A 13,039-nucleotide genomic window follows, 5' to 3' on the forward strand; every position below is an offset into this window, starting at 1 on the left:
TGACTAAGACCAGCCCCTACTTGGGGAAACCCCCTCCTTCCCCCTACAGTTTTGAGGATTAAGGAAGTTGAGTCCTGATGGACAAGTTAACTAAGCAATAACATTCTGGAGAGGCTGTTTCTAGCAGAAAAGAAGAGCATGTGCAAAGGTCTAGAGGCTGGAGAAATACATGTCAGTGAGAGAAACTGCAAGTGTTCCTTGTGACTAGATGAAGGGAGCAGGGGCCGGGGAGAGAAAAGATGCTCTGGAGAGACACTCTCCAAGAGCACCATCCCTCAAAGCACTCTGGCTCAACCTCTGTGTCCCACAGTCCCCAGAATCACTTCCACAAACCTGTCACTCCTATCCACTGACCACCTCCTATATGTGCAGGGTGCTGTTCACCTGGGTATAAGATGGTGAAGACCCACAGCATTGGCCCCCTCTGAAGGAGGCAGACATCAACCCAGTTATTGCACCCGTAATTAACTTGGACGAATTGGTGCTAAGGAAGTGCATAACTGAAGCCCTACTAGTTCAGGGGTTAGAGTAGCTATTGATCAGACAAAATGAATTATGGCAGGGGTAGGGGAGATGACAGGAGCATTGGAACATGCAGGTCATGGCACAGTGCAGGAACTGAAGTATGCTTAGGTTGCTTGAAAAAGAGAAGGAAGGGTTATGGCAGGACTGGGTGGGGCATAGGAGTTTATATTTTATTCTACTTGACTAGAAGGCTGCTCAGGTTTGTACAAATGAAGGAGGCAGCAGGAGAGTGTTAGAGGGGGCAAAACAGGGGGCAGGGAGGAGTCCAGATAAAAAGCAAGGAGGAAGGCCTCTGGTTCAAGCCAGGAATGTGGTAGGCACAAGAGAGAAGTGGATGGATTTGATAACTATTAGGATACATCTTATCAAAATTTAACTCAGACTGGCTAAATATAAACCCTAAAACTATAAAACTTCTAGAAGAATGCATAGGAAAAAATCTTAATGATCTTGGGTTTGACAAAGATTTCTTAATGTGCCACAAGCACAAACAATAAAAGGAAAAATTAAACTTCATCAAAACATTCGTTCTTCAAAAGTCACTATTACAAGAATGAAAAGACACAGACTAAGAGGAAATAATTATAAAAATTGCATGTGATGAAGCACTTGTATTTAAATTGTAAATAGAACTACAACTTTAAAAATAATCCAGTAAAATTGGACAAAATATCTGAAACAGACATTTCACCCAAGAGGATATATAGTCGGCAAATAAGACATGAAAAAGTGTTGAACACATTATCCACCTGGGGAAATGCAAATTCAAACAAGCAGAAGGACTCCACAGTATAAAGAAGGACCCCACTAAGTGCTGGCAAGGACGCAGAAAAGCCAGAATTCTCGTGCTGCTGGTGGGAATTCAGAATGATACCACTGCTTTGGAAAACAGTTCCACAGTTTCTCAAAAAGTCAAACATATATTCATTGATAAATAGAAATGAGCTATCAAGCTACAGAAAGATGGCAGAACCTCAAATGCCTACTGCTAAGTAAAAGAAGCTAATATGAGAAAACAACATGTGTATAATTCCAACTACATGACATTCTGGAAAAGGCAAAATGAGAGAGAATGAAAAAGATCAGTGAGGAGGGGAGTAATGAAGAGGTGGAGCGCGGGCCATTTTTAGGGCACTAAAACTACTCCGTATGACACTGTAATGGTAGATACATGACAATGGACATTTGTGGAAACCCACAGAATATACAAAGCTAAGAGTGAACCCTAATGCAGACCAATGCACTTGAGTTAATAATAGTGTATCAATATTGGTTCAGGAATTGTAATACGTGAACCACACTGTTGCAAAATGTTAACAATGGGAGAAATTGGGGGGTGAGGGTAGAGAAAGGGTGTATGGGAATTCTCTATACTTTTTTTTTTTTGCTATCATTAATGTACAATTACATGAACAACATTATGGTTACTAGACTCCCCCTATTATCAAGTCCCCACCACATACCCCATTACAGTCACTGTCCATCAGCGTAGTAAGATGCTATAGAATCACTACTTGTCTTCTCTGTGTTATACTGCCTTCCCCGTGTCCCCTCCCTGCCCACATTATACATGCTAATCATAATGCCCCTTTTTCCCCCTAATCCCTCCCTTCCCACCCATCCTCCCCAATCCCTTTCCTTTTGGTAATTCTTAGTCCATTCTTGGATTCTGTGAATCTGCTGCTGTTTTGTTCCTTCAGTTTTTGCTCTGTTCTTATACTCCACAGATGAGTGAAATCATTTGGTACTTGTCTTTCTCTGCCTGGCTTATTTCACTGAGCATAATACCCTCTAGCTCCATCCATGTTGTTGCAAATGGTAGGATTTGTTTTCTTCTGGCTGAATAATATTCCATTGTGTATATGTACCACATCTTCTTTATCCATTCATCTACTGATAGACACTTAGGTTGTTTCCATTTTTTGGCTATTGTAAATAGTGCTGCGATAAACATAGGGGTGCATCTGTCTTTTTCAAACTGGGCTCCTGCATTCTTAGGGTAAGTTTCTAGGAGTGGAATTCCCAGGTCAAATGGTATTTCTCTCTGTACTTTCTGAGCAATTTTTCTGTAAACCTAAAACTACTCTAAGAAATTGTCTATCTTAAAAAAATAAGAAAAAAAAAAACATATACCTACCATGTGACCAGCCATTTCACTCTGAGGCATTTATCCAAGAAATAAAAATGTATGTCCACACAAAGACTTGTGAATATTCATAGCAATTTTAATTGTAATCATCAAAACTTAAAACAACCAACTGTTCATCAACAAATTGTGGTGTGTACACATACACACACACACAAATATGTGCTATGGAATACTACTCAGCAATAAACAGGAACAATGGATGAATCTCAGAATATCATACTGGGTGTAAGAAGCCAGACAAGAGTACACACTATATAATTTCACTTACATGAAAAGGCTGGAAAAAGGATGCCAAATTAGTGACAGAAAGCAGATCAGTGGTTGCCTGGGGTTGGCAGTGGGGGAGCTGGTGGGAAAGGGGCTTGAAGAAACATTTTGGGGTGATGGACATGTTCATTATCTTGTTTTTTTTTTATAATTCGATATTAGTGCTTTACTTACTCCTACAAGTTTATTGTACAAGTTGCAGCTCAGGAGCAGCCAAACCGAAGAGACGCATGGGCAACGGATGGGAGGGAGAGGTAGAACGCCCAGCCACGCTCCCAGCACATCTCTGTTCACCGACCCAGAAACTCTGCAAATGTCCAGCTCCCCTGTGCTCCCTAAGATGTAGAGGAGAGCTGTAAGGTCCCACTGTTTAGATTACGCTAGTGACCAGCCCCCACCCTGTGTCACTCATTAGCATAAATACCGATGTGGGCCAGAGGGGCTAGTTAAGAATGACAAGACACTCCTCCTATCACTTAGGAAATCCCAACGGTTTGTCTGGAACCTGGGACAAAAAACAGATTCAGATATATACTTTTTATTACAGCACATTTGGTTATGTATGCTCAGATTCTTTCTCTGAAAGGACATTACTTTCATTGCTTCCAAGGAGGGGAACCAGGTGGCTGGGATGTGACTCTTCGTTCAAAATTCAGAATGTCCATGTAAAAACAGCATTTGACTCAGAGACACTTGAGAAGTGACTAGTGGTTACCAAGGGGGAGGGAAGTGGGGGGTAGAAGGGGAAGGGGACTGATGAACCACTGTAATGTACATTTGATTTTTTTTTAAGTCCCTATAAATATATTACCTACTTGCAGTCTTTGGCTTGGTTTTTAATGTCCCCAGTCTCCAGGCTTTCATTTTCCCACCATGTTTCTTGGGAGCCACTCACAGCTCCCTGCCACCTGGCCTTTGTGGACTTCTCCATCTTCTCCCCAACTCGCCCTGCCCTCTGGCCTTTGTACAAGCAGCAGTTCCTTCTACTAGCAGTTCACATTGGAGCTCAATTCTTGAGACTCAGTTCTAAACCCTTCTAGGATTAACTCTTTCAAATCCCACAACAGCCATTTTACTATGATACCCACTGTACAGATGAGACAATGGAGATTAAACAACATGCTAAGGTCACACAGGAACCTGGGATTTGAACTTAAGCTGTCTGGCTCTCCAGACTGAGCCTTAACCATTACTCCAGACTGTCTTTCCCAGAACATCCTTACTCACAACCCCCAGCCCCACTCCACCATGGGCAAACCTGACATAGTTCAAGGCCCAGATTAAATGTCACCTCCTCTGGAAAGCCTTCCCTGCTCCCTCATTAATAAACTTACTTTTTCTTTGGGGTGGGGAGGTATTGAATTCTAAAAATTAAATTATATCAATTGCAGCCCAAGGCAAGGAGAAAATCTTATTCCTAAAGAGACCTGGTCCTGCAGGCACGTCTAGACTGATTATAAGGCTGTTTTCCATTGAGCTTTTTTGTCCAATAGGTTCCAGGTCCTCTTCTAAGGGCTGCATATACTTCATCTCATTCCATCCCAACTGTGCTGTGTAGACCTCATCAGCCATAGGTGATGTTATAGAGGGGAAACTGAGGCTTAGAACAACTGACCACTGATGGGAAAGGGAAGAGATATTACAGAGCCTGTGCACAGGGTCTCCACTGGTACCTACACCTGGCAGACCCCCTCTCCACAACTCCCTCCCTACCCTCACCCTGGGTCAAGGAGCCAGGTCAGGGCCTAAGCGCAGTTGCTATCCTGTAGACACGGTTTATTAGAAAGGGTCGGGGTCAGAGTGGGTACAAGGTACAGGTTGGGAGGAGGGTGCAGGGGCCATGGGCAGCCATGCCATCCTGAAGCCAGTGAGACGTGGAGGCCAGCGGGGGGTGGCTGGGGGGAGCCGCAGCAGGGAGAGCTTTGGGTCAGCAGGCAAGCGGGCAGGTGCTCTTCACCCTAAGGTGTCAGAGCCTCGGGTGTGGCCAAGGCTTTGGGAAGACTGGGGGAGGAAGGTCAGAGAGACCCAGAGACCTGCAAGCACACATGGCTAGGAGGTGGCAGAGCTGGGACTTGTGCCCAAGCCTGCTGGACCCCAGGCCCCGGGCCCCTCCTTCCCATTCTGTTGGGCCCCACACCTGCCTCCCAAGCTCCTGTCCCCAACTCACTGTGTAAGGTTTAGGTGCCTGGCTCCAGCTGCAGCTCTGGGGACAGGATGATGAGGAAGTCCCCACCCCAGGGGTCCTCAGCCACTGAGAGACAAGCTTGGGAGGGAAGGTGCTGCCCCTCAGTGTTTGGGGGAGGGCACTTAGATAGGACAGTCAGGGGGTGGGGATGGTGGCAGCAGTGGCTATGGGGAGAGGGCAAGGCACAGAGGGAACAAAGGCCGGGGCCCCAGGGTAGGGGGACCAGGGCCTTTGGGCAGCTCCTCTGAGCCCCTCCATGGTGGGGGCGCCGTTCCCGAGTCCAAGCCCAGTGGGATGGCTCCTTGGCCATGACCTGACATGAGTAAAGTGGATGGTAAATGGGGGTGAGAGGTCCAGCCTCTTTCCCCCACCCCAGGATGCTGGCCAGTGGGCAGGGCCTTACCTCCTCACAGCACTGGCGGCTCACCACAGCCCGGAAGCCCATCCGTGCCCACAGTTTGTCCCTCTGATGCAGGAAGTCCACCACCTGATGACGCCAATCTTTGCCCAGGGCCCATGGGAAAATCACACATTTGGGGTCCTCCAGGTCCTCCTCCATATCATTTGCAAGGTACCTGGACAGAGGTAGGAAGGCAGGAGACAGACGCCATGAGCATCTGCCCTGCCCCATCCTATAGCTGAGCAACTGTCTCCACCACCCGCACTGGCCACTCACAGTGCCAAAAATAAATTGCTGCGGGTGTACTCGCTGAGCTTCAGGTTGGCGCGCCGGAAGTAGACCAGCACCATGGCCAGGAGATACTGCAGACATGACAGGGCGGGGAGGTTAGTTAGGCAGGGTGGGTGGGGCCAGGCCCATTTGCACCCAAGAAAATTCTGGTGGGGTTCGAAAAACTGGGGTGCAGTGGTGAGAAGCAGCCTGCAAAGACAAGGGTTTAAAAGGGAGGTGCTCTCTCCACCAGACCAGGGCATCCAGTGAATTAGCAGCACTCATGCCCCGTTAATGCAACCTGCCCCAGGTGACCCCCCACCTCCACCCTCACTGTGCCCCCTCACCTTATCTGAAATCTGAAAACAGGGATCTTTGGAGAGGAATTCCTGGAGCAAACTGTGCTCTGGGGGTAGAGGAGAAACTGGGGTTACACTAACTCCCAAGAAAAGAGTAGCATCAGAAGCTCCAAAGCCTGAGCCTTCCCTGAACCCACTTTCTGACATGACCCACCCCTCAGCCTGCCAAAGTGGAGTCACCTGAGAAGGGAAGGGACAGAGCCTGCAGGGCAGGTTGAGATCCCACCTCTCGCATCTGCTCCACACATGGTCCTCACAGCCTCCCCCACCAGGCCAGCTCCACGGTGACTCACCTAGCAGGCTGAGGAAGACCTGGAGCTCCTGGTACTGGCAGGAATGCAGAGACCCGCCACCCCCACCTTGACGGCTCCAGCCTCCCAGCTTCACCTGGGCGGCAGCCACAGGGACCATGACAGGGTCTGGGGCATCACTCATCTCATAAGGGGTGGGGTGGGGCAGGGTGACCTGTAGAGAAAGCAGCGACAAACTTAGCATCTACCCCCTTGCCCCCACAAGTCAAGGGGGTTGGTGAGGCTGGCGGGACAGAGAACCTTCAGAGGCCATGGGGACCCGGGGGGCTCTGAACAGAGGAAGCTGGGACCTGTGTTGGGTGGGAAGGCCAGAACTGCAGCAGAGCTCCCCGGGGCTGCAGCTACCCCATCCCGCCTGGAGCCCAAGAGCAAGAACAGCAGCAGCAGCAGCAGACACCGCTCAGGGCCTCCTAAGTGCCTGGAGCTTTGCTAAATGCTCTAAGAGCATGGTCGCCTGTCATCCCGGTAGGTAGCTAGGTGTAACAGAAGACCCATTTTGCAAAAGCAGAAACCGAAGCTGAAAGTCTCAAGGCTGGTTAAAGGTGGTGCCTGTCTGCCCCTTAGAGCTAAGGGGTTTGCTGCTCCTCTTGACCCCCAACTCACAACCAACCCCTCACCCTGCACCAAAGTGGCAGACTTGAAAGGACACCAACTCCGTACCTCCCGGGGGTGAAACTGAGGCCCAGATAAGGGAATGCTATTAGACAAATACCTGGATTTAAAGAAAGTTGAGATGGGGCCACCTCAAACACTTCAAGCTAGGGAGAGAGAGAAGCCAACTAAGAGGCTCAGGAGAAGTTGCCGCCACCACCGTGGCCAGCCTGGGACCCTCCATCTAGGCTCCGACAAGCAGCGCAGCATCCTGCCCCAACCGACTTTACCTCAGCTCAGGGATCACCCGCAGCATAACTCTCGACCCCTGCGAGAGCATTTATATAGCCCAATGCCGCCCCACCCCACGGCCCCCCACCAATCAGGCCCCTTCCTGGGGCAGGAGGCGGGGCTCCGGGTCATCACCGTCCACCACTGCGGGGCGTGAACCCAGTCTCCACCCCTCGCCTCCCAGCTGGAGCTCCGCAGAGTAAAAGCTTCTCCCCTGACCGGAGGGCTGAAGGCACGCCGGCCAAGGATGCCCTCCGCGCTTTTTTTATAAATATGGAGTCAAGGTACAGGGCGGGGAAATGAAGCCTGGGCTTTGGCGAGTGGCTGATAGGTAAGTGATAATTCGCTGATTGTGCGTTTCGGGGCAGGATGTGTCTATGTTTCAGATCCAGGCATCCCAAAACCTGGATCCGGCGATGAGATTGTCTCGGCATGAGAATTCCCAGAGGCCACATCCCCCTCCCAAGATGCTTTAGGGGTGGGGGACCCTGGCCAGTGGCTCTTCGGTGGGAGAGGCGGCCTTTCCCCAGGACCACCGAACCCTCCAAACCAGCAGACCGCAAGCTTTTTCATCTGCACGTTTACTCTCTCTACAGTCCTATGAAGTCAGCACCTGCATTACTTTGCACATTTGGCAAGTTACTTTTCCCAGTTTTTGTTGTTGTTGTTGTAAAATAAATATATTACAGAAAATACTGGAAAAACCTGGACTGGATCACTGACAGAAGAACCAAGCGGCACTTGGAGGTCATGGAGTGTTGAGGTTTATTTTACACTGGCGGGCTCAGAAGGGTGTAATCTCCCAAGGGGAGCAATATATATCTTTCTGCTTCTGTATCTGCAACATTCCTACGTGCACAGCAAGCGAGCAAGCAAGGGGGAGTGAGTTTAGGGAGTGAGGTTAGGGAGTAGTGCCTAGCAGAGTGGGGAGTGAAGGGGAGGGGGAAAAAACGGGAATTTCTGCTGTCTTTGGTAACTAGAGAAGAGAAGGGAGCCGGGACCCACCTGGACTAAATTGCTGTCCTTGTAAATATTTCCCTATCATACATAACATAAAATTTACTACCTTAACCATTTTTAGGTTCAGTGGTTTTAAGTACATTCACATTGTTGTACACCTATCCCCACCAACCATCTCCAGAGCTCTTCATCTTGCAAAACTGGAGCTCTGGACTGAGGAGGATGGGTGGGAAGGGATGGATAAGGGCGGGAAAAAAGAAAGGGGGCTTTAGGATTAGCATGTGTAATGGGGGGGGCACGGGGAGGGCTGTGCAACACAGAGAAGACAAGTAGTGAGTGATTCTACAGCATCTTACTACGCTGATGGACAGTGACTGTAATGGGGTTTGTGGGGGGGACTTGGTGAAGGGGGGAGCCTAGTAAACAATGTTCTTCATGTAATTGTAGATTAATGATCCCAAAAAATTAGAAAGTAATAAAAAAACTGGAGCTCTGTCCCCATTAAACACTTATTCCCCATCCTCCCCTCCCCCAGCCCCTGGCAACCCCATTCTACTTTCTGTCTCTATAAATTTGACTACCAAGGTATCTCATATGAGTGGAATCATGCAGTATTTGTCTTTTTGTGACTGGCTTATGTAACTTAATGTCCTCAAGGCTCATCCATGCTGTGGAATGTGTCAGAATTTCCTTCCTTTTTAAGGCTGCATAATATTCCATTCTGTGTGTGTACCACATTTTGCTTATTCATTTAGCCATTGATGGACACTTAGGTTGTTTCCATTTCTTGACTATTTTGAGTAATGCTGCTATGAACATGTGTGTCCAAATATCTTAAGATCCCACTTTCAATTATTTGGGGTATATACCTAGAAGTGAATTGCTGGACCATAAGGGAATTCTATCTTTAATTTTTTGAGTAAACATCAAATTGTTGTCCACAGCAATTGCATCATTTCACATTCCCATAAACAGCAAAAGGATTCTAATGCCTCCACGTTCTTGTCAACACTTATTATTATCTGGTTCATTGACAGTAGCCATCCTAATGAGTAAGGGGTAGTGACAGAAGACTTTTAAAATATGTATTAATAAAAATGGAGGCCCAGAAAGAAGTTGAAGCACTTCTGTTCTGGTGACAACAGAAGTGGGCTCAGATCACAATGTGTTTGGCTTAGTGAAGTGGGTTTTATTGTTCTCAGCACCATTTTTCAGATGGGAAACAGGTTCAGGGGCCCAGCTTCCTGATATTTGAATGAAAGATGAAGGAAATGTGGGCTGACAGGTGGGTGATGGGCACAGGGTGAGGTTTGGAGCCGGGCTCCCAGACCCCAGCTGCAGGCTCTCTCAGGCACAGCGGCTGGACATGTAGCACCCATCCCTGCTTTGCTTCCCGACTTGGGCTTTGACCCTGCTGCTAGTGTGGGTGTTCACTCCTAGGTTGCCCCTCCTTTTCTGTGTCTCTGTCTCTCTGTGGCCCTCAGTTTCTCTGGGTCCCTGGGTCTCCCTGGAGTCTGGGTCTCTGGATGTCTTGGTCTCTGGGTCGCCTGATCTTTCAGTCTGGTCTGAGCCTTTCCTTTGCTCGGATCTTGTTTTCTCTGTCTCTAGTCTCTTGGGGCTCATGGCCTTCCCGTGGCCAGCTTCCAGCCTCCCTGAGGCCAGCAAAGCCTTCCCTGACTACCTGGGCTCCATCAGCCAACCCTGCTGTGTAGGTGGGGGGGGATGTCGGGGGTCCCCTCATGTATTTGCCAGCTTCCTCCAGGAAGGAAAGTCCAGAACCCAGTGGCCTCACAGCAAGCCCCCTGATCATGTCACTGGAGGAGCTACAATCGAATGACTTCCGTGTTCCTCATAGCCCCATGAAGTAGGTTCTATTAGTGGCCTCATTTTACAAATGAAAACAACAATGACTAGAACACAGAGTTTGGGTTGTTTCCAAGAGGTTTAAGTAACTTACCACCAGCCACACAGCTAGCAAGAGGAGAGCCGTGTTCCAAGCCAGCTACCTCGCCCAGGCCCCATACCGGAGCAAAGCTGCAGGCATGGCAGTCTGGTCCTGTGCTGTTTCTGGACAGAGCCTGACACACAGAGGTGTTCAGGAAAACTGAATGAATCCCCCAGACCAGCTATGTTTACAACCTCTCTCCCTACCCCCCTGCCCCGTCTCCACCAGGTGGTACAAAAAGAAACCTGGGAGTGGGCTAATCACCTAACATGGGTGGGCTCGGGCCCTTTCCCCTCAGTGACAGCCTTGAGCATCTGACGCTGCACACTGGGGAGAATTTTTTTTACTTTTTATTTTGAAAGCCCTGAAGCTCACACAGATGTTGCTAAACATGCATGGAAAGTTGCTGTGTCCCCTTCACCCAGTCTACCCCAAAGGTAACATCTTACAGACCATAGTACAGTTAGAACCAGAAGCTGACACTGGTGCACCCAAGCTACAGACCTTCTTCAGATGACATCAGGTGATACAAGCACTCACTTAAAAAAATTTTTGTTGGTGCCTAGTTATGTAAATGTCATCCTATGCACAGATCTGTGTGTCCACCACCTCAACCAAGGTACACCAGCACTTGAAGGAAGGCCCTCAGGGTATCCCTTCAGCATCATACCCTCCTCCCACCCATGCCTCTGGAGCCATTCATCTCTTCTCCATCGCTATTAATTTTGCCAAGTTAACACTATTATATGAGTGGATTTGTACAGTATGTGACCTGAAACTGGCTTTTTTACTCAGCATGATGCCCTTGAGATCCATCCAGGTTGTTGCACGTACCAATAGTTCATTCCTCTTCTTTACCAAGTGTTTTTATTACCGAGGAGCGCTCCCTGGCATGGGATGTCTTGTTTCCAGTACGGGCTCCTGCAAATAGAGCTGCTATGAACGTTTGTGTGCAGGTTTTTACCTAGACACAAGTTCTTACTTCTCTAGGATAAAGACCTAGGAGGAGGCATGTGGTAAATGCATGTTTAACTTTAGAAGAGACTGCCAAACTTTTCCAGAGCGGCTATTACAGTATTGTCAGTTTTCTTGATTAGTCATTGTACTAGTCAGAGTGGCTTTAATTTTCCTAATGGCTAATGATATTGAACATCTTTTCATGTGCTTATCTTCTGTTGTGGGTTGAATTATTTCCCCAAAAGCTATGTTGAAGTCATTCTCCTCCCCCACCCCCGCACCTGCCCACTTACCTGTAAATGTTATGTTATCTGGAAATAAGGTCTTTGCAGATGTAATCAAGTTAAGACATGATCATACTCAGGGTGAGTCTCAATTCAATATGACTAGTGTCCTTAGGAGGAGACACAGAGACAGACACATATAGAGAGAACTCCAGGTGAAGACATAGACATGCAGGGGGAAGACAGCCGTGTGATGATGGAAGCAGAGATACGAGTGTTGTAGCCGCAAGTCAAGGATTGCAGGCCCTCTCCAGAAGCAAAGCAAGAGAGCATGGCCCCACTAACAGCTTGATTTTGGACTTCCGGCCTCCAGAACTCTGAGAGAGAAGCTGTCTGTTGTTTTAAGCCCCCCAGTTTGTGGCGCTTTGTTATATGGCAGCCTCAGGATGTTCATACGTTTTCCATCTATGCATCTCCTCCATGATGACGTGTCTGTTCCAAGTCTGTTGTCTCTTTTCTTACTATTTAGTTTAGGGCTTTCTTTATATACTCTAGATACAAGCCTTCATCAGATACACAATTTGCAAATATTTTCTCCCAAACTATAGTTCATCTTTTCATGCTCTTAACGTTGTCTTTCACAGGGCATGTCTTTGGTGGTGTGCAATTATCAAATTTTGGGGGGTTGGATTATAGGAAGGATTTCAAAGGCAGGGATTCTCCCATCTCTGAAGAAGTCCAGAAGCCCCAGAAAATGGACAAAAACCAGAGAGAAGAGAGAGGCAGCCAAGGGCAGGCCACTATAGAAGGAGCCAGAGACCTGGGGCTTCCAAGCTGTCTTGGCCAGATGTGCACGAGGCCGCACTCGAGCAGAGAGGCCTCGGCAGATGCTGGGTGGAGAAGCTGGCAATGGGCCCTGAGTGGGCAAGGCCAATGGGTTGCCATAGAGCATGGGTCCTGGAGGCAGAGGGCAGCCAGCTTTGCTGGCCTGGTTCTGGGCCTGCATATGCTCCCTGATTTGCTCCCTGAATTGTCTCATCTGTTCCTGTTCTGCTGGGATTAAATTCTTCCAGAGATACCAAAGGTCCCTCCCAGCCCTGACGCTCCTCCGAGTCCACACGGGGGCCTCCAGCTGCCTCCTGGACATCTCCATTTGCTTTCTCCAGTCAACTCAATATCTGCCGCCATGTACTATTCCTTCCCCAGGTTCCCATCTACTTACCAAGAGCTGCTGAAAAATGACATAACACAAAACTGGGAGTCATTGTTTTTAAGTAAAGTTTTATTGCAGCATAGGAGCCACACAGGAAAGTGCACAGGCCAGACATCAGCAGCCAGATGATCCCTCAGAACACACCAGATGCAGACGTGCCGAGGGAAGACTGCCACGTGATGATGGAGCCCTGCTGCTGTAGCACCAGGTCAAGACGGAGCCCGTGACAAGAGGCCCCTCAGGCCCCCTCGCAGGCTCTAGTCCTTCCCACCTCCTAAGGCTAATCACTATTCCTCACTCTCTCATCATAGTTTCTGTGGCCTGTTTTGAAACTTTATGTAAATAGGAACACGTAGTAGGTCTGCTTTTGGGTGGGATCCCATCATGCTGCT

General features: G+C 48.5%; 1 protein-coding gene across 4 annotated transcripts in view; it reads right to left on the reverse strand.

The window, feature by feature from the left end:
* Positions 1-1,931: 1,931 nt before the first annotated feature.
* Positions 1,932-13,039, reverse strand: part of SPDYC (speedy/RINGO cell cycle regulator family member C) — a 43,156-nt gene continuing 32,048 nt past the window's right edge. Inside the window, exons 3-9 of one of the 4 annotated variants that reach the window (XM_073217548.1) lie at positions 6,449-6,620; positions 6,144-6,202; positions 5,803-5,888; positions 5,530-5,701; positions 5,109-5,439; positions 3,366-3,446; positions 1,932-3,276 (exon numbers count right to left, since the gene is read on the reverse strand). In XM_073217548.1, the coding sequence (XP_073073649.1) occupies positions 5,119-5,439; positions 5,530-5,701; positions 5,803-5,888; positions 6,144-6,202; positions 6,449-6,620 (810 nt within the window). In that variant the 3' untranslated portion in view covers positions 1,932-3,276; positions 3,366-3,446; positions 5,109-5,118. Of the gene's footprint in view, positions 3,277-3,365; positions 5,440-5,529; positions 5,702-5,802; positions 5,889-6,143; positions 6,203-6,448; positions 6,621-7,178; positions 7,359-11,087; positions 11,175-13,039 lie in introns of those variants that run through there. The other 3 variants (XM_073217549.1, XM_073217551.1, XM_073217550.1) reach the window with 3 other exon arrangements.

Source organism: Manis javanica, chromosome 11 (genome assembly GCF_040802235.1).
Source record: "Manis javanica isolate MJ-LG chromosome 11, MJ_LKY, whole genome shotgun sequence".
Classification (NCBI taxonomy): Eukaryota; Metazoa; Chordata; class Mammalia; order Pholidota; family Manidae; genus Manis; species Manis javanica.